Here is a 22,080-nt window from a genome sequence, read left to right on the forward strand (position 1 = left end):
TGTGCACACCAATCTATTGAGTCTAATTGTGTAGAAAAATAGATTGTGTATCAGTGAGGATCCACCTGTGTGGTGCTGGTGATCGGCAGGCAGATGCCCAGGTCATTGACAGTGAGCTGAAGGAAGAGAGTGCTGAAGGCCTGGACGCTGGTCTGCTGTATGGCTGGCAGTTTGTCTACCACCTCTTTGGTGGCCATATGAATGTCCGAGTTGAGAGCCAAGCGCTGTTCCTTCCAGTTGTCATAGGCAGCCTTATAGTTCAGCCAGAACAGAACAGCTACAACAGACACACAATTACAAACCAAAAAAATCCACAGACGGATACACATGAAAAAACAAAAGGCTAAGTGTAGACTGACCTCTGTCAAATGCTACTGGCTGAGCAAAAACGATAGGACGATTGAGTGTGATCAGGACAGCCTCTTTGCCAGAGCTGCTACTGATCTCCTCCTGCAGAGCATTGCGCAAACCGATTCGAGTGCGGAAATACGCCACCTGGTGGAAATCTGACCCCGCCTCCTCATACACCTGCAAGAGACAGTGTCATGACAACAGTGAACAACTGATAGTTTGCACCACCTTATCAAAATCTCATTCATCAACAAGAAAGTATAATGACAGCATTGAATAACAGCATTTTTTACGTTTCTATGACTGTAGCTACCTGATGTTTGACGATTTGCCCCAAAGCCAAGTTGAGATCCACTTGACATTTCCCAAAAAGCTTCAGGTAGTTACTTCCTGTGGGAGTAGTCTTGCACTGAACCCGATTGGACAGTTCAAGCTCAATCCAGCCCGTCTCAAAGCGCACCGCCCTCATAGAAGGAGTGGTGGCTGTCATTTGAATCCCCTACAACAACAACAACAAAAAAACATATTGAAGTCTAAAAAGTCTGCAAGATTCACCAAAATAAATAAACACACAATTTAAGGAAGTACAAACCTTAAATGTCAGATTAATAGAATAAAGCAGGATTTTAGGTTTGTCGCCATCTGTTGACATATCATGTTCATTCCACAATGGGATTGGCTGTTCCCCTCCTACAGAAACAAACACATTTCACACAGCTGGTGTAAAATCAAGCCAAGTCAAGTAAAAAAAAATGATAGCAAAACAAAAAAACAAAGCAAAACAAGGCAAGGCAAAAAAATAAAAATAAAAATAAAAAAAACAATAGAAAAAAAATTAAATGAAACCAAAACCAAAAACAAAAAAGCAAAATACCAAATAGAAAAACACAAAACAAAAATTAAATAAAAAAAAACTAAACAAAAAAACACACAAATAAAAATATAAATAGATGAAAGAGTCATCTATTTATGCTATCTGTTCTTCACATATACCTGACACCTTCTGGATGACCTCATTGACCTCCTTCATGAAGACCTTCTGAAGGAAGACTAGATGGTTGAGCAAATCTGTGGTCAAGTTGTGTTCGAAAGATCCAATCTAAAAATGATATACAATGATATATATTGTATTTCAACCGAATCCATCCATCCATCTGCTGAAACAAACTTGATAATCTAATAATCAAGCACAGCATTTAGTACAATCTCTCGTTGCTACATCAATGGCACACCTCAGCTACACAGCGCAAGTAGTTTCCCTGAAGATAGTTGCTGTATTCTGGGGCCCAGGCAGTGTCGCTGTGCCCCTCGTGCTCCTGTATGATGTACTGTCCTGACATGGTGACGGGAGGCAGCGTCAGGCTGGCAGTGGGTGGCATGGCTGACACGTCCACAGGGGAAACCTTCGACTGGAAACACAGCTTATGATTGGGTAGTTCAAAAGTGAACCGTGTTTGAGCACCTGTGAGAGGGAGACACCAAAGCGTTAATCATCTGTATTTCCCAGGGCACTGAGAAATAAATTAACCAATGTACTAGTGGAATTGTGGGTACCTGTCATGCCATGGCTCTTCATGCGACCCATCTTGTATTCTGCTTTGAGAGAGGGCAACAGGGCTGCACCAATAGTGATCCCATCCAGCATAGCGCTGAATTTCAACACGATTGGCTTCTTCTCCAGTCCTTCAGGCAGCTGAGGAAACTCATTGGCCTCTACTGGAGTTTGATTGACACTCACTTCACAGGGCTGTGGAGTAGGTGTGTCTTCACGGTTGGGCGGCGGGCTGATTTAAACAGAAGTGAATTTAATATTGGCAACAACAAAAAAATCATTAAAACTTATGAAAAGAAAGTGCAGAGGTTTGCCTCACATGTTGGAGGGCTGACGGATGAGGTCTGAAATCTGTTTTGAGAGCTGGTGGGAGCTGCGGACCATCATGCTGTGCAGCGTTGCAGGGTGCTGCGGGATGTTGATGAAGATTGCACCCACTTTAAATACGGCAGCGTTATTGGTCTTCAGCCCACGCTGTGCGCTATATAAAGCCTGGGACTTCGCGATGTTACATTTCACCACCGTCCTAATACACAAATACACACAAACAAAACTTAATACAAGCGCTCACTTTGAAATCGCAGCCTGGATGTAATATTAAGCAGTAACATAGAACAATGTCTGTGAAATATGAACAGACAGATACTGGCAAAATGTACAAGTGAAAACGATCATGTGACTGGAAACAAGGCCTTGTAGATGTGGGAATTACAAGGAGATCTAGATGTATTAATAGAAATGAAAGGGAGAGTTTCAGACCCTGATGGCATGACCATGGACTGTACTCCACGCAATACTGGCAAACACTTGCCAAAATGACAAGATCCAATCAGATTGCTTGATGGATATGCAACTTCCAAGAGTCAAGGTGCACCGGGAAACTAGAATGTGTTTAGGTACCAAGATGTTGCAATGAGCGCCTTTGAGGCGGAACTAATCATTGGATTTGACAACTTTTGGCAGGTTAGAAGCATCAAGTATTTAAAAGATATTCAGAGTTTTGTATGAGGCACATAATAGCGCATAAACTCAATAACCACTAGCAGAACTTTAAAATCTAATTTCGGTTCTGAGTTATGAGTCTATGAAATACTCCCTACTTATTACTTTTAGAAGAACAGTGGGAAAAAAAGCCTTCACATATTTTCTGCTATGTTTCTGTAAAACTGCTCTCAAAGACTACTTTGCCATTAAATGAAAGATCAACCTTCACTTAAACAATGTATAAAGCAAAATCAAAATTAGTCAGATGGTCTCTTCCTGTCTAAAGATGCATTAGTGAAAGACTGCGTGACTGACTTGAACCTGTCGTGAAATCTGCATTGGGAAATCTTTCACCTTAACATGAAATTCCAATCAATGGTAAATTAGGGATGGGCATTTTTGCCATTTTTTTCCTTTCTTGTACTGGAAAGCTCAGTAAAACGATTAATTGATTGAGGCAGCAGGGCTATGCACGTCGTGGTGAAAATGACAATGAAAGTATTTTAATAAAACACACTGCTGATGAAAATATGATGGGGGAAAATAACACTGGTGGTTATTAACAATGCCTCATCCACATTTGCGAAAAAAAACAAACATGAAAGTGGGTGGATCTTTGTCAGAATAACCTGTAAAGTGGGCTTAAAGGGATAGTTCATCTTCAGTCACTGGTCCCCATTGACTTGCATAGTGTTTTTTTTCCCCATACTATGGAAGTCAATGGGGACCAGCAACTGACGGTGAACTATCCCTTTAATGCTGATAGTCAAAAGCTTGATTCAGTGAGACTAGGCCAGAGGTAGGCATGTTCAGTCCTAGAGAGCCGTTGTCCTGCTGAGTTCAGCTCCAACCCTGAAAAAAAACCTCACCTGCCTATAGCCTTAGTAATCCTGAAGAAAATGATTAGCTTGTTCAGGTGTGTTTGATTACGGTTGGAGCGGCTCTCTAAGACCCAACTTGCCTACCACTGGACTAGGCAATGGAACAATGCATTAAAGTAAATATGACTGTAAAATTAGTGTCATGGGGATGTTATGATTTCAATGACCGCTACTGAAGACACTATATAATCCTGTGAACCATTTATATGAAAGGGATTCAGAGCAGGAGAGCATTTGGATTAGTAAGAGTGAAAGGTATATACTATATAGTATATATTTGACATATGGAAGGGACTGCGACATACAAATATTATGGAGATGTTATGAATGGTCATGAAGGACTGGACAAGGTTACTAAGGAAACTTAGACATACAGGAACTCCTGCTTGGCTGTGCTGGTAGGTGAGGTTGGAAAATCCTCTAGTCTGCCAGTGAAAGAGGCAGAAAAAACAACAACAAAAAGATGACAGATAGAGAGAAGAGAGGAGAGTAGAGAGCAGGAAGGTAGAAGAGGGAAAGTTATCCACAGAGAAAACATTTCAAAAGTGTCATATAAGCTGTGATAAATCTGTACTCGTAAAAATATATTTGTGGAAAGAGAGAACACCTGAAAAAAAAAACAGATCCAAGAATAACTTTAAAATAACTTTAAAATATGGTAATCACAGAGAGTATGCAAGGATTAAAGTGCATTTTAAGTACATTACAAGGGCTGCTTGAACAGGATTTTACATTTTCTAAATCTAGGCTGTTGTGGGTCGTTTCCAGTGTAGTGCTATGGAGTTTCTAAACTGTGTTTGAGTAGTTTTTAGCTTGCTACCATGCGGTTTCTAAAAACACAGTGAAGTATCTGTGACACGCTGGTCATTAAATGCACTATCGTTCAAAAATCTGGGTTCAGATTATTATATTATATATATATTATAATATTATATATAATATTATTTGGCAAGCATGCATTCATTTGATAAAAAGTGGGAGTGCAAACAAAGATTTCTAAATGCATGATTGATGCATGAATAAATGCAGTATTGATAAGAAATGCTTCTTGAGCACCAAATCAGCATATTAGAATGATTTCTGAAGGATCACGTGGACTAACAGGAATAAATTACACTTTACAATATATTAAAATAGAAAAGTTATTTTGAATTGTAATAATATTTCACAGTACTACTGTTTTAGTATTTTTGATCAAATAAATGAAAGAGACCTCTTTCAAAAATATTTTTAAAAATCTTACTGACTGCAAACTTTAGAACAGTAGTGTATGGATATGCAGTTTTTGCATTGTTGTCAGACCGATCAAATAAACAGAGTAAAATATTAAGGCACCACAGAGACAAAGTGTCTACACTCTTCAGGAAGCCAACCTACCAACGGTTTACAGTGTTTTGCATGTGAAACGGTGATTGGGTGTATTTTAAAAAAGAGAAATTAGACATTTCAAGGTAAATTGATTTATATAAAAGTGGATGCTGATAAGTGGTAGATCACTCAGTGGGTCTTAGTGCCTGGTGTTAAATTAGTTACTGACTGTATGTCTGGTGTGATTCCTTCCAGAAGCACAATGTTCACACATCCAATATGGGCCGAGGCACAGGTCTCAGTCATTTTCTGATGGAGAATATCTGCATCAAAAGAACAGAAATTATAGGATAAGGTGTTTTTTTTAAGTATACAATATATTTTAAAATGTTACTTTTATTTAAAAATGCTGTTTGATTTACCCTTCATTTTCTCCTTTAGAGTAAAACTGCCATGTATTTTCTTAAGCTCCGCCTCCATGGTCAGTCCTCCAATGTCTGCTTCCAGATGCGTGCGGTTTACCATGCCAACGCCAAACATGATCAGCGTCACATGCTGGGGCTCAGTGCTTACCAAGCTCCGCCTACGACCTAGTCGACTAGGGGGCGTCTCGCCTTCAGATTCAAACACCACATGACATGGAGGATCCGCAGGACTCCGTCCACCCTCTGAAGAGCAAGTGAATAGGCAAATTGGGCCAAAATCAATGAATATTACACTGGACAATTTTTTTTTTTTGCAATTTGACATTATTTTCATGCCAATTGAGTGTTTTCTTTCTCCAAGTCTCATTACCACAACACAATAAAATAGAATTTCATTAACATAATGTGTAATACAATAATGGCTCATTTAATTAAACTGTAAAGTATTTTTGACTTTGTTGTAATGATATACTTTATTATTAATAACATATTTTAAACCATTTTTAATAACAAACACTGTATACTCCAATAATGATGCTCATTACCTTAATACAGTACTGACATTTTTGAGAATAATGTCAAATTAAAATCAAAAGAAAAATATCTGGACAAATTTATTAATCATCACTAATTTTCAGGAAAATAATGTTGCAATGCAAAAAAAAAAAATTATATATATATATATGCTTAATTTTCTTATAAAATGTGTATTATATTTTCATATTATTTCACTTTTTTTTTTTTAAATAAATGTGAATTAAAGGAATTCAAATTAATAGACAAATGCAGAGCAAGACATCCTACCTGAGAGGGCATTATCCTGGTTCTTCTCCAGAATGCCTGTGGGGTCTGATATGAGCGAGTAAAAATTAAGAAGTTTGTACATGTTCTGCCAGCACTCAGCCGACGGCTCGCTTTGTTCTGACACTGTAATGGAGTCCGAGTCATCCATCTGAATGGTCATGTGGTCTGCCACGTCTCGTGAACCTTTCCGCGATACTTTTGATGTCCTTCGTTCTGAACGTCCCAGTGTCCCCCGTCCACGAGGCTCTCGATTCCTGGTCAGCGTGTCTAGGACCGGCCCGACCATGGTCCGCTTGCCCTTCTGAGTGCCCAGTCGAGCAGCTAAATTCAAGCTCCCTCGAGAACTACGGCTGAAATCAGAAGAACGAAATTCCTGATATGGCCGTGCCTTGGAGGGCGTGGGGGAAGAGGAGCCGGCAGTGTAGCGGTTGAGTTTGATGTCAGTCTGTGTGGCTTTGATGTCATCGATCATCGTGCTGAACTGGTGAATGAGGCGGACCAGGGCCATATCCACGTGCTGGCGAATCGCTTGGCAAGCAAGGGTAAAATGGCAGTGCACACTGGCCTGGGGTCTCCGGCTCAGCTCATGGAAAGACAGTGCGCTGGCAGAGGGAGGGGTTGACATGCACTTCTCCAGGATGACTGCGTTCAAACTGAACGTCTCAATCATCAGGGCAGGCTTGAAATCAAGAGGGGGGAGGTTCACCATTCCCTGCCTGAACACAAAAACACACCATCCTAAAATTAGGCATATGCAACATTTTGAATGCTTGGGTACTCAGTAAATAAATTAGCCAAGTTTCTAGGTGGGACAGGTTATGCATGCACTGTGCTTTAATTGCTGGTCTATGTATATGAGCCAAGCTATCGTGTCTCTTGATGTTTGCACCCATGTGTGTCCCATTTTGACAAATCTTATGGCCAAATCTTTTAATGAACTACTTAAGACTCATGAAGTCAGAAGTTAAATGTTTGAATGAGTCTGATGAATCCTTGACTAAATGAACTCACTGAATCTGTCAGAGCGGCTGCTGAATCAACACCTGAGTCACTTGCTGAATTGGTGAAGCTATTACTATCAGTTAGGGTCAGAAAAAAAAAATTTGTTTTGTTCCATGTCCTTTTTTGTGCTTATTGACTGGTTGTTCATCTGGCAATGTGTAGTTAAAGAAACACATTTGCAGTTTTAAAAAAATATATTTTTAATATTAATTTAATTAGGTAATGAGAAAAAAAACATCAGTCAATCAGAGTTATTTTAGTATTATTTATATACTACTGCAGAATTTATTTATATTTTTATTTAACTTTTATTTTAATATTTTTGGTTTTCATTTATTTTGTTTTCTTTTGTCAGTTTCATTGTTTTTTGATTTTTATACTTCTATTTAGCTTTGATTTTATTTCTGTTTTAGTCATTTTAGTACTTCAACTGAAACTTATTTCAGTTAGTTGCCAAGGCAACAAAAGTTCTAATTTCTGTTAATGTTTCAGCGTTATTTTAGTATTATTTATATACTACTGCAGAATTTATTCATATTTTTATTTAACTTTTATTTTAATATTTTTGGTTTTCATTTATTTTGCTTTCTTTTGTCAGTTTCATTGTTTTTTGTTTTTTATACTTCTATTTAGCTTTGATTTTATTTCTGTTTTAGTCATTTTAGTACTTCAACTGAAACTTATTTCAGTTAGTTGCCAAGGCAACAAAAGTTCTAATTTCTGTTAATGTTTTTAAAGCTTATTTACATGTTTATATATTATTTTAGCTTTACATCAGTAACCAAAAATGATATTTTTTTTGCAGTCATTTAATTATTGTGTACTTTTGAGTACCCATCCTTACATAAAATGAAACTTGCAAACAGAATAAAATAAATAAATCAATAAATCAATAAAGTACTCTTTCTAGAATATCTCTAGACAGGTGAACAAAAGCTACCTTGGCAAAGCTGTGTTACCTGTGTGCTCGTTTGTTCTTCCTGTCTTTGCTGGTGTCAGAGTCGACAATGTCGGCTCTCAAACACTCAAGAGTGCCACTGAAGGACAGGTGCTCCCCAAAATACATCTTGTAACTGAGTGGAGGAGCATCCTGGGGCTGGATACCAATGTGACTCAACAAAGGCTTAAAAACAACCTGTACAGACAATCCCATGACAGACACACAAACATAATAAGAGGGGGCTATAACATATGCATGGTCATAAATAAATGATAACAAAACAATAAGCATTCCTAGTGCACACACACCTGTGCGTCGGCTAGCTGCACAGCTGCAGGGCAGAGATTCGTCTCATCTTGATCAAGCAGGTCATCTTGACTCGTGCTGTGCTGGGAGTGTGTGTGCTGAGAGTGTGTGTCCAGTGAATTCTGATCACTGGACAGTACAGTGTTAAAATCTGATGCAGAAGGAATGGTGGGGAAGACTCCTGTACACAAAGAGTTAATGAAGGTTTTCAGTGCAAATGAACACATTCTAATCCCTGTACATCGTTTAATAAGTCTCTAATCACAGCCACATGGACAGATATAGCTGCATGTTTACAGTGAACAGAATACTCGTATTTATCTGTCAATACACTAATCGTTTACCTCTGGTCTGCAGGCTGTTGTGTTGAGAGCGGTTGAGAGGCGAGTCCTGGACGTTACCGCCTGTGCGGTTGCCAACAGCATTTGACATCCAGTTGTAAAAGCTGACGGAAAATGGCTCCGACAGAAGAGGATGTTCCGTTAACACGTCTGCACCCACACTATTGCCTAGCCAAAAACAACAGACATTTAAAATGAACTAGATTTTTACTTTTTATGCAGAAAATGAGAGTTGTGCTTTCTGCGCAGAAGTCACCGTGATGCTCTGTTCTGAGGGGATGTCAGCACATTGCTCAAGTCTTTGTCATATTCTGTCAAGAATATATAGTTCAGGTCCCTCCTGCAGTGTAAGTCTGTAATTTTTTGGGGGATGCACAACATATCGGTATTATATTGGCTATTGGGTGATAGCGCTGTTACTGTTCATGAAAACAAAGTATTAAAAGCAGTTTTTGTTAAAAGAAATAAAGCTGAAATAAAACAAATATTAGATATAAACTCAAAAATAAACACTTAAATAAAATAAAAAAACTATCTGAAATAAAATGATTTTAAGTTGAAGTACTAAAATTACTAAGAAAAAATGACAAAAGCACATAATAAAATTACTAAAACGAAAATACAAAAATCAAAGCTAATTCAAAATATGAAAACATCAACAAATAATAAATCATACTAAAATAATAGTGAGTGATATTAGAGATTTTTTTATTACTCACTGGTATCAGATACTGGATATTTAATTCTGCATGCTCATTTCCCCTATTTTACCATTTAGATGACCTTTGCCTTTATCTAACGATCAATTAAAGTTAATCTTTAATAATATTAATAATTTAATAACTGTTTAAAAGTAATCGTAAAAACAGTAAATCTCAAAATTTATATGTTTTTCAAGTACATTAAAATGTTGTAATTCCTAAATTCACTTGTAGGAATTAATTTGATTGAAAATTAGTTTGCAGTGTTTTATTTTTCATTTATTTGATAAAACTGTCAAATTTTAATATCGTCTTACTGGTATTGGCCACAATTTTAATTTCGGTACATCACTGTTTTATAAGTCTGTAAGTCACATGTGACCATCTGAAGTACTGAAAGACCTAGAGAAAAAAAGACTTACTTTACAGTCTATATGGATTTGAAGTTACTAGCAAAAACTAGTGTGACAGATATCTACGTGCTGCCCTGAGCATTGGATGGGATTTGGGACCATCCAACCCAGTATGGTACCTCAGCACTTTAATGGTGTCTGACATTTTCTGGGCAGAAAAATAATACTAAAAAAGAAGAAAACTCAAACACAATAGGTTTAGTAACCTGCTCTCTCAGGAAAACCATATATCAAGAAAATGCATTTGTCCCTCCTAGTTCACATTTTCACCCATCTAATATTAGATTGCAAAAGCAATAAACTCTGAATGAAGAAATCATGTACCTGTACGTGTCAGGGAGCTGCTCTTGGCTGCCATTTGTTCGTTTGCTCGATGGGGCGTGGCTTCCAGGAGGTTGTGCAGACTGTGGATGCTTCCTGTTAGGTAGCTTAGCAACGACTCTTTCCTAGGGCTATGATTGGACTGCAGCCCTGTCCGACTGACATGAGCGGGAGAATCAGCTGCTGTATCTCCACTCGTGTAGCTCAGGGACTGGTAAGGGTGGGATCCCTAAAAAAAATGAAATAAATAAAAAGCATTCAGCTTGCAGATTTATTACACACTTTCAATACTAACAAAACAGACCAACACAAACCTTGATCCTGAGGGCAGATTCGCTGTGTGTGTGAGATTTGGACAGTTTTCTCATGATCTCGACTCCAGTCACAGGGGCAGAGTTACCAGTAGGAGCAGGACGACTACATACTCCCTCTAACAGCATCGTATGTTCACTTACAATACCTAAAAACACACATGAACAAAACAAAACAGATAAACCTCCAAAAAATAACATTAAATCTGTTGTGTTAAAGTGGTAATTCACCCAAAAATGAAAATTCGGTCATCATTTACTCACTCTCAAGTTGTTCCAAACCTGTAATTCTTTCTTCTTCTTCACCAAAAAAGATATTTTGAAGAATGTTGATAACCAAACAGTTGCTGGTAGCCACTGACTTCCATAGTGGGAGAAAAAAAAAACTATGCAAGTCAATGGCTACCAGCAACTCTCTGGTTATCAACATTCTTCAAAATATCTTCTTTTGTGTCCAGAAGAAAGAAATTCATACAGGTTTGGAACAACTTCAGGGGGAGTAAACGATGACAGAATTTTCATTTTTGGGTAAACTATCCCTTTAAGTAAAAGGTACATAAGACAACAACCTGCATCAAACTCAAACTCGGCTCCATCAGCACTGGTGTCACTCTGCAAGGCAGCGCCACAGTCTGGCCCCTGAGTCTGATCAGGCTCGATGGGGTCCTGCTCTTTGGGCTTAGGAAGCTGATTGGGTCGTGGCAAACCAACCGCCTTAAAGCCCTGTGTCACAACGATGAACTTCATCCACTGACGAGCAAGCGCCACCAAACCTTTCCTCAGGGTGACCAGAGCAGGCAGTCCATCATGCTGAAAGATAAAGATGAATAAGTAGTAAAAGATTAGCAAAGATAACTAATGACAGACTGTTAAAAATAATATATGCAAAATAAATTATTATTCCACAGTTACCACATGCTTTATTCTAATACACCGTTCCTTTTATCTTGCTCAAAAACAGGCCAGGATGTCATTGCTAGAACAATCTGGAAGAACATGGTAAAGTAATTTCAGAATTTACAGTGGCCAATGAACCTGGAAGCCTTGGAATGAGCATCAACCAATCAAAATCAAGAACTCAACAACACAGTAGCATAAGAGAATGTACTGTAATACATGTGCAACCGTGTGTTCTGCAACCATGCACACTTACCATGGTGGCCTCTTCAATGATACTGTAATCGGCTTGCTGCAGGTAACGATGTAGAATATTACACAGTAAGCAGGACGGGTTCTCGTGAAGATATCGGGCTCGCTTTGTAACGCGGTTATACTTGCTGCGAAATGGAAAGTGAATACTCTTTTTCTGTTGGGATAAAGCACAAATACATGTGACATTAGGCCAGTTAAATTAGGTCCACAGTTCTACTGAATAACATTGCAAGTCTAGGGATATCTAACGGTATTAACAAGTCTGACCTCCAGCGCCTCAGTCATTATGCAGCCCATGACTGCACACACACGCAGTGTGGCCTCCATGTCCAGTTTCTGCAGGGAGGATTTCAGCTCGTCAATTGGAACCAACCAAGCACCGACCGCAGGGGTTGCAGTACTCAAAAGATTCAACTGGCTGCAGACACATTCAACAACATAAACCTCATTAGCCATACAAACACTGATCCATGATTCCCTTTGAACTGAACCAAAGACTTTGCAGCCAAGCATACACAATATACATTCCCTGAAAACAACTATTTGAATATATATATATATATATATATGTGTGTGTGTGTGTGTGTGTGTACCTATTTAAACCTGACAAAATCTCCAAAAACCTCCCTTTGGGGATGGTCCTCATTTGTAAAACTGGTATAAAAATAAAGTTTTTTTGAAATTGTAAAAATGCAGAAAGTTTTCTGTGAGGGGAAGGGTTAGGGGTAGGGGTGGGTTTAGGTTAAAAAGTGTATAACTATCTGTATATAAAAACAATAGAAGTCTATGTAATGTCCCCACTTAGATAGCTAAGTAAACGTGTGTGTGTGTGTGTGCTTAATCATGGTGTAAACAATCGTAAAACACAAGTAAACAATCTTAAAACAATGTACCAATTTACATTTTGTGTACATTTTATTCACAATCATTAAATTAATTTATTATATCTGCCATAGGTCACTCTGCTTCCTGGGAAAAAAATAAATAAATACAATTATATATATATTATATATATTTGTGTGTGTGTGTGTGTGCGCACGTATACCTACTTAACCATATTTTGGGGTACCCAAAAGTGAGCTAAACCTGACAAAATCTCCAAAAACCTCCCTTTGGGGACATCCTCAACGTAAAAACTGATATAAAAATATAACTGATATATAAATAGTTTTGTTTTTTTTTTAAGTAAAAATGCAGAAAGTTTTCTGTGAGGGGTAGGGTTAGGGTGTGGGTTAGGATTATAAAATCTATAACTATCTGTATATAAAAACAACAGAAGCCTATGTAATGACCCCATTTAGACAGCTAAGTAAACGTGTGTGTGTGTGTGTACTGGTATATATGGTTTATGAGGACACAAATGTGTATAATGACATGGGTACTACAACGTAAACATGGTTTATGAGGACACTTCCTGTGTCCCCGTAAAACAAAAGGCTTAAAAAAAACATACAAAACAGAGTTTTATGAAATTCAAATATTGCCAGTAGTTTTCTGTGAGGGGTAGGTTTAGGTGTAGGGTTGGTGTAGGGCGATATAAAATACAGTTTGTACAGTATAAAAACCATTATGCCTATGGAGAGTCCACGTAAACCACAAATGTGTGTGTGTCAGTTAATAAACTTTGTTTTCATGATGTTTTTTTTTTTTTTACTGAAAATCAAGATGAAAATGATTACGAAATTGATTTGCATGTATGCGTGTACCTGGACATGGCTGGAGCATGAGAACGGATGTTGGTTGGTGCAGCAAAGCTGAACCAGATCTCCTTTATAGTCAGCTTCATACTGCTGGAGTCAGGAGGAGGAGGCAAGAGGGGCAGGTCCTTTTTCAGATCATCTGACTCCACTCCCTCATCCTGCAAAGACAGACATGAGTGAAAAATAATATGAGAAACAAAGACCCAAAGAAAACTTACAAGATCTCAAATGGCCATTAACTATACATGAACAACAACATATGAGAACCTGTTCGTCAGAGTCTGAGTTGTTGTTGGGCTCGGAAGCAGGGCTCTGTGCATCATTGGGCAGGTTATCATCAGATACATCAGTGCTGTAGCCACTTCCTGTCTGAGAACCACTAGAACCATTTGATTTTGAGACTCCATCCCTGACGCCGCTGTCGACCCCGCCCATCACCCCAAAAGCACTGTAGAGCACGGCTCCTGACTGCCGCCCACCTGAGGAAGAGTCAGACATGCATTTCACACTCCTGAAATACAAATGTTTAATGCTATCTGAAATTCAACACATGTATAATACCTTTGACAGTGAGGTTCTCAATCCCACATTCAAACATAATCCAACCCCATTTCTCAGGACTGGCCCCAGAGCGAGCGTGGTCAGGGGTGTGGTCTGGGCCATGATCAGTGGAGATAGAGGGCTCAGTCTCATCCACTAAAACAAAGTCATCATTTTCCTCCAAACTGAAGAGAACCTTGGACTTCTCAAAAGGAATGGCAGTGATGGCACAAGCTCCTAGGTCTGTTACAAGCAAAAAAAAAAAAATATGTATATATATTGAACAAACATAATTACAATCCCAAAAGGCATTCAAGGAACAAAATAAAAAATAAATAAAATAAAATAAGAAATATGTATAGTTAATTATAACGTTTTAGCCGTTTTTAAACAAAAATATTTGAGTATTCCAATCACAATATTCTCAAGAGACATGTAATAAATAAACACATTGTATGTGTGTACCTGATGAGTCCAGGCCGCGGAGTTGGCTGTGTATGCGGTGTATGTTGAGTCTGGCTGCAATCTCCTTGCCTTTCTCAATCCCAGCATTAGAACGGAGAGAACCGCTGGACTGAGGTGCCATCTTAGATGCAGACGAGAACTTCTCCATCATAACAGAGGGCTTTTCTGTGTCCTCCACTATACCCCTACACATCACACATTAACAGCCAGGGCACAAAAACCGTCAGAATTACATAAAAAATGTAAAAAAAATAAAAACATCTAATGTAATGTAATATAATATATGGAGAGAAATTTGCAGTTACCTATTCATGCGCAGCTGAGTAGCAATCCTGTCAAAACACAAGGCCACTAGAGAGACGTGTGTGACACTCTTATTGGACGGTGAACCTTCTTCAACAGATGCCTGAAGCACACAGAGGTTCACCTGCAAACAAATGCACATACATGCACATTATTTTCTCCGTATCTCCATGACAAGATTTCTCTCTTTCATATGCACACACACAGAAAGGTACCTTTGGGACAGTCACATTAGCTTGCAAACCCTTTATCTTCACATTGTCAGGTTTGATTGACAGGTCGGTTTGTCCATGAGGTGTGCTCAGAGACCCAGGGGTGGTTCCCTCTGTCTTAGATATTTTGTGCTCTGCTTTCGCTGTGCTCTGGAAAATGCAACATTCATCAGGATCACATTAAGGTCTAAGTGTGCTGTCACGTCTGCGTGTTGTATTGATTACTTACAGACTCCGAGACAGTGGATTTGCTGATCTGATACACTTCATTAAGCACTTTCCCATGCAGGTCATCGAGGATTGATGCAGGGTGGCGAATACTGGCAAAGTGAACCATCGACTCAATGTACCTGGAACAAACAACAGAGAATTTCACCAAAACTGTGACATTTATGAAAGACTACATTAAATCGCTTGATGAGAACATTTTTCTGTCCTGTTTCCTATTTTAGCAAGACATACTGAAGGGCTTTTCATGAGGGCTTGGTCCTTTTTTAATCAAATGCCTAATTTAGTGATTTTTTAAGAGTACACTAGCAAATAAATGACCTGAAAGATAACAGACTAAAAGTCAAAATTTTGGTGGCATGGCACCACAAGGAGGGTGATGCGGGAGTTGCTGTGTTGTCTGACCTGTCTAGGGCTTCAGCTACTAAAGGAGTCAGAACCACATTGACTGCCCCTTTGACCTCTACGATGGCTGTGGTTCTCGTCTGGGCATGAGGCTGATCAACAGTCCAGTCCTCTGTCACCGTGTACTCATCGGTGTTGTCCATTGCCTGCTTGTCAAGTGGTGTGTAAGGTGTGCTGCAGATAAATACACACAAAATGCATGCTTGAAATTATGTTTCATGATTCTGAAACAACCACTGTTGATTTGATATGATTTCTCGTATTACCTGTTTATATCGCCCATGAGATGAATTCCTCTGTCCAATAGCGAGCTGGCAGACAAACCACCCTTCACCATCTATAAAAGAGCACAAATACAATTAGTAACAACAAACAATGAATGAACAAGCAACATGCTTACACAAAGTCCAGGTCATATTTTACCCAAACGTTACTCTCTGCATAGAGAAAAATCAACCAAAAATACAAATTCATCCTCAAACTGTACATTTTATTACATATGTCCATATATCTATAAATTTACATTGTTAAATAATGTTAATTATTACTATTAATATTACTATTAATAAGTAATAAATTATTATAATTCATATTATTACTAATTACATTTATGAAACTAACATTGAAATTATTATTTTATATATAGTTACAATTTTAGATTTATATTAATTTAAGGAGATTGCTTAATTTTTATGAAAATAACAATATTTATATTAATACATTATATGTTTAATATATAGTTCATTTTCATTTTACATTCATTTAATTTACATTCATAAATGACTATTAATTTAGGAAGGGTTGCTTAATTGTCAGGAAAACAATAATATTTTGAATTTATAAATAGACTTCATTTTATTTATACGGATCATAATTATTTTTTCCTTGATACTGTTGGTGAAATATGACCTGGACATTTTTTTATAAGATTCATCCAGTTCAGATTCAGAACTGCAAAAATAATATATAACAATTAAGGAAAAAGCCCAAATATTAACCTTAAAAGACGGGATGGACAGCTGGTCAAAGGAGGCGGAGCTCTCCTCACTTGTGGGCGTATCAAGGTCAAGTGGGCGATGCAGTGATGACTTAGATGTTCTCTTATTGGTTGGCTGCTTAACAGCCCAGTTAGAAACATGATAATGCGCAAGATAATTTTGGTAACAAGCCATTAAATGTGGCTGTGCTGTCAGGAGGCCAGGCTCTGCCTTCTCAGTTTCAATGGAGCCCTCCTCCTCCAATCCAAGTGCAGAGACAAATGAGGCTTGGGAAGTGTGGCTAGGCAGCAGAGGTGGGCGGGTCTCAGCGATTGACAGAGGTCCTTCCACACTGTGGTATATAGATGTACGGCTGTATTCTATGTGAGGCTGACCCTGCTGTCTACGCCTGCGTTTCCTCCCTGGATAGGTACCTGGACCTTCATCGCTACTGATTGGCTCAAACTCCTCGTTAGCGCTAAAGTAGGCTTCACTGTCAGCCACAGACATGGAGGAGTCAACTGAGCGGTACTGATGGAATGTGCTAGAATCAGCTGATGGAGTGAAAGGAAATGACCCGTAGCTTCTTCTCTGCCTTGGTGAGTCTAGAACGTTCTCGTCGCTACGGGAAACCTCGCTGCTAAACTGCACACCAGTAGGAGGCGTGGCTTTCTCTGCAAAGACGGCAGCCGATAGGCTCTTGGTGCTGCCGAGGCGAGCTGATTGGACAGATGACTGGCGCTTGAGAGGAGAGCAGCGTGGAGAGCGTAAGGATGGACCCTCAGGGATTGGACCATCAGTGGTTACATTCATTAACCTGAAAACATGCACACAGTAAAATACACATCCAAACACTAAACCAAAGGAAAGTATAGAGTTAGGTCAAGGACATGTTTTTATTTTGAACCAGTTTCATTAAAAAAAAATACTGGGACAGATACATGCAGCCATTCTGAGCATAAGAGACTTCTTTCAAAAACATTAAAATATATATATATATATATTACCGACTTTTGAACAATAGTGGATTTAATGACTGATTGTTCATTTGACAGGTGGGCTTATAGGAGCCCATTTCCACCATATAGTAAAAAAGTGTGAGATGAAGTTTAAAATAAGAAATAAAAGCGAAATTGTGAGATATAAAAATGTCCAATTGCAAGACATAAACTCACAATTGAGATATAAAGTGGTTATAGGAGTGGAATTGTCCTATATGATACAGGAGCACATGTGTCTGACTCACTCTGTAGAGGGGGCGGGACTCTCTCGTTCTCCAGCTAAAAGAGGCAGGGCAGCACTGGAGGAAGAGTTTTCCTCAGAGGAAGAGACAGAGCTGTGAGAGCATTGAGGTACGTGCAGACTGAGGTGCTGGCCACGTCTCTCCAAGTCCACCATCGGAGCAGGGGAACACGTGTCTCTCCGCATAGCAACACCTTTAGCTGCAAGTAAACCAATCAATAAGTACAATTCGCTTGACAACCAATCAGCATCACAATAGCCACAAACAAAACTTACTGTCAGAGAGTTTAGGAGTTTCCTTAGTGACAATCCATTCTCCTGGATGTAATAATGAGTGTCCATAGGACATATCACTCTCTGCACCGACGCTAGAGAAGGCAGAGCTTGATGAAGGTGTGATTTCCTCCAAGCGGAAGAAGTCCAAGCCACCAACCGAGCCGCCGAAAAAACGGCATCCACCAAGACAACCACAGCGATTACGGCTTCGCTTGTATTTCTCCTCAGGCCAGAGGAACCAAAGTCTAAAACACACACACACACGCACACAGAAAATATGTTTGCCTGCACATTAAGCAATAGACAAAATTAATCATAAAGGATATGCATGAACCTTTTTGTTTTTATGTCATGAAGCTCCAGGAACTGCCTCTGGACCCCATATTTGGCTGGATGGTCAGCGGCCAATGCCACATCAGCTGTAATGAGGTTAAAGGTCACTGAACCAGCTTCGAGCCAATGAGAGCGCCGAAGGAGGGGCGGAGGCAGGCCAAGCCGTGCAACTTCCTGTTGCTCGATGAACTGAGCAATCACTACGTTTTGCAGAACGGCACTGATGCCTTCGCTGACAGCAGCTGTGTGCAGATTACATGTGGCCAACCGCAAGGCTCCGGTCTGACGGGTAAACATACATACACCACCGGTCAAAAGTTTGGAATAATTAAGATTATTTAACGTTTTTGAAAGAAGTGCATTTATTTGATCAAAAATACAGTAAAAACTGTATATTTCTATTTGAATATATTTTAAAATGTAACTTATTCCTGTGATGCAAAGCTGAATTTTCAGCAGCCATTACTCCAGTCTTTAGTGTTGCATGTTCCTTCAGAAATCATTATATATCTAAATATCTCTGTTATCTCAATAAATCAATAGCTGTATTGTCATCTGATCAATCACTAATCATACCTTAATATTGGCTGCACAGCCGTGTTCAACAATGAAAACCTGGGCTCCATCAACCGTTAGTCGAGTCATGGTGTACTTCAGATCCTCTGATGTGCGACAGGGACCAGGCAGGGCCGCATACTACATGAACAGACACACACTCAGTTGTGTAGTCATTTTGAAAATGATGTGAGTATGACAGTGCAGATGTGTGTGTTTCTGTAATACCTTGGCATCACAGACTCTACGATCAACTCCATGTTGGCAGGTGACGGATGGTTTTGGCTGCTCGAGCTGGAACTCTCGGGACACCACATGAAACACAAAGCTCTCACCCCACTCCAGAAGAGATGCACACTGAAACACAAACACTACCAGATCACATCTGCTGCATGAAATTCATACAAACAGTAATTAATGCTGTCAGTAGATTAAAATAATCATTCTTGACTAATCTCTTTTGGTGACGCATTCAGTAGCTTTTTAGAGAAAAAAAATGTAAAGGTTCACAATTTGTTAGGATTACATTTATAGATAAATATATAATATTAATCACAATGACAAATGCAATTTTAGTGCCATATCAGCAGCAGCTATATGCATGGCAAATAATTAACAAAATAATGAAACTTTTTTTTTTTTACAATATTATAATAACAACTATAAAAGATCTTTTGATTTGACGTTTCAAAATCAAAATTTTTTTGATTGGTACTTGAGGCTTACTGATTGGCAGTGAAGGTAAACAAGACAAAAACAAGGAATAAAAGAATATTAAAAGAAGTATTATTTTCACTTTTTTTTCACGCTTACTTTAGAAATTAATTGGCTAAATGAAGATGTTTGAGATGACTACTATGCTTAACAATATACAGCGGGTATAGAAAAGAATCACCCCCTTTGCTTTGCAGCTTGAAATGAAGACTGGCACAGCTTTTGTTTTATCCAGCTGTATTTACTCAACTTGCAACTTATAACATCCAAGTGAAAGATACAACACCAACATGTCAGAAAAAAAAACAAACAGAATAACTGAGTTGGAAAAAGGATCACCCCCTTGTGTCAGTATTTTGTTGAACCACCTTTAGCTTTAATTACAGCCTTTACTCTGGTGGGACGTCTTTTACTCTACTAACTTTGCACATCTAGACTTTGCAATATTTGCTCACTCTTCTTTGCAGAACTGCTCAAGTTCAGTTACCCCCATAACAGAATATGACCACCTCCATGCTTTACTGGAGGAATGCTGTTATTTGGATGCTGAACTGTATTGGATTTTAATTCAATTTTAGTCTCATCTGCCTCAGAATCTTCAAGTTGCGTTTTGGCAAAGCTCAGTCGTGACTTCATGTGGCCTTTCTTGAGGAGTGGCTTTTTTTCTTGCAACCCTCCCATACAACTGCTTCAGAGTTGCTGTAGCCTCTTGGTAGCCTCTCTGACCAGTTTCCTCCTGCCTCTTTCATCCTGTTTGGAGTGACTTCCTGATCCAGGGAGGGTCTGTGTTGTACCAAATACCTTCCACTTCTTAATAGACTTCACTTGCTCCTAGGTAGTGATGGGACGATTGATACCGAGGCTCCGATGCTCAGATGCAGTTTTTAAAGCACTATTGTATCACACACTGTGCCGATGCTTGTATCGAAATGACAATACCACGTGATTGATGACGTTTGAAGCTTTGAGCGTCATGCAGTATCGGAAGGTCGGGACAGCTGGTTTGAAAAAAATCGGCGCTTTGCAGGACTCTTTTGTATCGAAATGACAATACCACGTGATTGATGACGTTTGAAGCTTCGAACGTCATGCAGTATCGGAAGGTCAGGACAGCTGGTTTGACAAAAATAGGCGCTTCGCATGACTCTGTGTTTGACTTTACATTGACTTGTGTGTGTGTGTGTGTACACTTATTTGGGATTCAGTAGAATAGTTTAGAATAACCTCAACACCAGACAGAAACTGAATGCATGTCACACCTCTATTGCATTTTATCATGTTCTAGCTGGGGTCTCAGAGACCCCGAACAGCTCACCCAAAAATTTTTTGCTACTAACGTCAGTTATTAATTATAATCACACACTTGTGTATTTTATATTATTGATCAATATGTGAATCCATTGACCGGACTACGCATGACATGAGTTGGCACAAATTAAAAACTTTTTCAAACCATCCTCTGCTCCGCAATGTTTTGTTAGATTTGGTGGAGAAACCAAGTCTGACCACTAGATGTCGCTAATGCCCACTGTGTTAAAAGCTTCGAGTAATGAACCGTTTTTCGGCACAATTTCATTAAAACCTCAAATGGTTCAGAAAGCCTCGATTTCCCATCACTACTCCTAGGCATTGATAAAGCCTTTGAAATTTTGTTGTATTCAACTCCTGACTTGTGCCTGTCCACAACTTAATCCCAGAGATCTTTTGACAGTGCCTTGCCACCCATAGTTGATTGTTTGCTTCAGTTGCACTACCAAGGACTGAAATGCTCCAGGAAAGCTCTTTTCATACTGAGCTAATCAAAATTACCACAGCTGATCACAGTTGAAAGTCAAATGGCTTTGTGTGCCATTGAGAACCACAGCTGATCACGGTTTAAAGTCAGATGGCTTTGTGTGCCATTGAGAAGGTGATCAGCTACACCTGATTGGGTTTACAAGTCATTTTAGGAGGGGGGTGTTCCTTTTTCCAACTCAGTGATTCTGTTTTTTTATTTGTTTTTCTGACATGTTGGTGTTATATCTTTCACTTGGATGTTATTAAGTTGCACTGAGTAAATACAGCTGGATAAAACAAAAACTGTGTCCATCATCATTTCAGACTTTTTATTTTTGACTAATACTTTATTATGCTTTTCTTGCGAACACAGTTACCAATTTTTCATTGAACTAATTCAGTGTGGACAGTATGACTGATAATAAAAAAGGTGATTATTTTAAAGGGGGGTGATTCTTTTCTATATCCACTGTATAAATCTCATAGTAAGGAATTGTGGAAAAAAAATAAAAATTCTGTAGATTTCACGCGTGCTTTAACAAAAATCCAACCTTCATATTCT

The 22,080-nt window shown here is 38.9% G+C and overlaps 1 protein-coding gene across 1 annotated transcript in view; it reads right to left on the reverse strand.

Annotated features, from left to right (window-relative positions):
* The window catches only part of LOC107695027 (uncharacterized protein KIAA1109-like), a 66,788-nt gene that overhangs the window by 23,009 nt on the left and 21,699 nt on the right, over positions 1–22,080 (reverse strand). Inside the window, exons 23-57 of the mRNA XM_016494802.1 lie at positions 19,257–19,385; positions 19,050–19,169; positions 18,475–18,755; positions 18,141–18,385; positions 17,869–18,064; positions 16,644–17,439; positions 15,912–15,982; positions 15,646–15,819; positions 15,242–15,362; positions 15,016–15,162; positions 14,803–14,924; positions 14,498–14,682; positions 14,054–14,275; positions 13,760–13,971; positions 13,499–13,650; positions 12,060–12,210; positions 11,794–11,946; positions 11,210–11,450; positions 10,644–10,789; positions 10,333–10,558; positions 8,898–9,062; positions 8,556–8,734; positions 8,267–8,442; positions 6,306–7,021; positions 5,499–5,744; positions 5,306–5,399; positions 4,143–4,193; positions 2,223–2,429; positions 1,906–2,135; positions 1,584–1,813; positions 1,345–1,450; positions 944–1,041; positions 665–850; positions 360–528; positions 66–277 (exon numbers count right to left, since the gene is read on the reverse strand). Of these exons, the coding sequence (XP_016350288.1) occupies positions 66–277; positions 360–528; positions 665–850; positions 944–1,041; positions 1,345–1,450; positions 1,584–1,813; positions 1,906–2,135; positions 2,223–2,429; positions 4,143–4,193; positions 5,306–5,399; positions 5,499–5,744; positions 6,306–7,021; positions 8,267–8,442; positions 8,556–8,734; positions 8,898–9,062; positions 10,333–10,558; positions 10,644–10,789; positions 11,210–11,450; positions 11,794–11,946; positions 12,060–12,210; positions 13,499–13,650; positions 13,760–13,971; positions 14,054–14,275; positions 14,498–14,682; positions 14,803–14,924; positions 15,016–15,162; positions 15,242–15,362; positions 15,646–15,819; positions 15,912–15,982; positions 16,644–17,439; positions 17,869–18,064; positions 18,141–18,385; positions 18,475–18,755; positions 19,050–19,169; positions 19,257–19,385 (7,155 nt within the window). The remainder of the gene's footprint in view (positions 1–65; positions 278–359; positions 529–664; positions 851–943; positions 1,042–1,344; positions 1,451–1,583; positions 1,814–1,905; positions 2,136–2,222; positions 2,430–4,142; positions 4,194–5,305; positions 5,400–5,498; positions 5,745–6,305; positions 7,022–8,266; positions 8,443–8,555; positions 8,735–8,897; positions 9,063–10,332; positions 10,559–10,643; positions 10,790–11,209; positions 11,451–11,793; positions 11,947–12,059; positions 12,211–13,498; positions 13,651–13,759; positions 13,972–14,053; positions 14,276–14,497; positions 14,683–14,802; positions 14,925–15,015; positions 15,163–15,241; positions 15,363–15,645; positions 15,820–15,911; positions 15,983–16,643; positions 17,440–17,868; positions 18,065–18,140; positions 18,386–18,474; positions 18,756–19,049; positions 19,170–19,256; positions 19,386–22,080) is intronic.

The sequence above is a fragment of the Sinocyclocheilus anshuiensis genome, unplaced genomic scaffold (genome assembly GCF_001515605.1).
Source record: "Sinocyclocheilus anshuiensis isolate Anshui unplaced genomic scaffold, SAMN03320099.WGS_v1.1 scaffold14, whole genome shotgun sequence".
Lineage (NCBI taxonomy): Eukaryota > Metazoa > Chordata > Actinopteri > Cypriniformes > Cyprinidae > Sinocyclocheilus > Sinocyclocheilus anshuiensis.